At 35.6% G+C, this 1,606-nt stretch overlaps 1 protein-coding gene across 1 annotated transcript in view; it reads right to left on the reverse strand.

Moving 5' to 3' along the window:
- asb1 (ankyrin repeat and SOCS box containing 1) overlaps positions 1-981 on the reverse strand; it is an 11,697-nt gene extending 10,716 nt beyond the window's left edge. Inside the window, exon 1 of the mRNA XM_016293532.1 lies at positions 784-981. Coding sequence (XP_016149018.1) covers positions 784-865 — 82 coding nt within the window. The 5' untranslated portion in view covers positions 866-981. The remainder of the gene's footprint in view (positions 1-783) is intronic.
- Positions 982-1,606: the final 625 nt, after the last annotated feature.

Raw genomic sequence — 1,606 nt, forward strand, 5'->3', positions numbered from 1 at the left:
GCGTCATATTCTGAGTTGCATTATTTTTAGTCATTTTGAGGAATACTGAATCTGTGTGTTTTTGTGTGTGAGTGAGATGAATTAATGCATATTCATATTTATTTTAGAACTACAGTAACATCTGATTTCTCTCAACATGGGGACAGGAGAGCCGTCAATCAATAAATTGAAGAAAAAAAAGTAAATTGCGTTACTTATTTGAAAAAGTAACTAGAACACATATTCTCTTGTAAATTAAAAAGTAATGCGTTACTTTACTAGTTACTTGAAAAAAGTAATCTGATTACGTAACTTGCGTTACTTGTAATATATCACCCCCAACACTGGTGGTAACCATGGTTTTTTAGCGCATTTATTAGCCTACCATTTGTATAACCACAGTTAGCATGGTTAAACTAGGGTTAGTGTAGCAAGACCATGGTTAATTTGTGGTTACCATGGTTTAACTGTAGTAACCATGTTTTTTTTGTAGTAAAACAACTATGGTTAATTTTCGTAAGGGTTTGGCGTTCCCCGAGAAACTGCTTCAGAACAGTTCTTTGGCAGCCGTCAAGTTGCGATAGTAATATAACGCTAACGTTAGGCCTACTTGCTTCAAACAAGTACATCTAGTTTCAGTAATTCAAGTGTTTTGAATATGAATATCTCGCTAGTGTTTGTTAGAGGCTTTTCAAATATTATGGCCTGAACAGTCCCTAATCGATCTACACTGAAGATAATACGGTATGGCTCTAAGGCCTTTGTTCGTGTTGATGTAAATGTTTTGACATAACGTTACTGTACCAGCTGCAGCAGTGTTTGGGAGCTGTGGCTCAGGGACCGGTGGGACCTCAGCATCCCCTTCAAAATTCTCACCATCAGCCATCGTGTTGTGTAAGTCTACTTAAATAAATGTCTGCTCCGAGTGTCATAAACCACAATAAATGACCAATACTACTGCAAGAACTGTCTGTGCTTTTCTTCTTAATGCTGTTTTTAGCAGCGACATGGACTCTCGGCTGCAGGACTGTATGAGCCGCTCTGATTGGCTGACTAGCAGTTGTCTGCAGTTGTCTGGCACAGGCTCATCTGGATTTAAGGTGGACTGTATACAAGTTAAGGTGAAAATACTTGAGTGTGGATTTGTGCGTTCTTTTTTGATTCTTTGATCCCCAAGTGACTTACATATGGCAATAAAAAAACAGAAACAACTTATTCAAGGACGTCTGGATTGTGGATCCGTGTACAGTTCTCTGATTGTACTTCACTAAATCACAAAATGAAAAAAATGTGCACGTAGAAATGTTGTGCAACTAGTTTGCACTACATTGCTACATGCACATTTACTCATTTAATGATTTATAAGTGAAAATAATACAAGCAGGAGCAATTTATCCAAGAGAAACAATACAAATAGTGCTACTATATCATTTCCATAAGTGTAAATGCTAGCAGAGTAAAAGTATTTATGTTTGTACCTTTCTAAGCAATCTCATGTTTTATAAACTTGCATACGAGAGCCCCAAGCCATATACATTTTTGTATTATGATATATATAATTAATAAATAATTATAATTAGCTAATAATTAAAATGTTATCCTTTTAATTTTATGTATATATTTATGT

The sequence above is a fragment of the Sinocyclocheilus grahami genome, unplaced genomic scaffold (assembly GCF_001515645.1).
Source record: "Sinocyclocheilus grahami isolate Dianchi unplaced genomic scaffold, SAMN03320097.WGS_v1.1 scaffold304.1, whole genome shotgun sequence".
NCBI classification, from domain to species: Eukaryota; Metazoa; Chordata; class Actinopteri; order Cypriniformes; family Cyprinidae; genus Sinocyclocheilus; species Sinocyclocheilus grahami.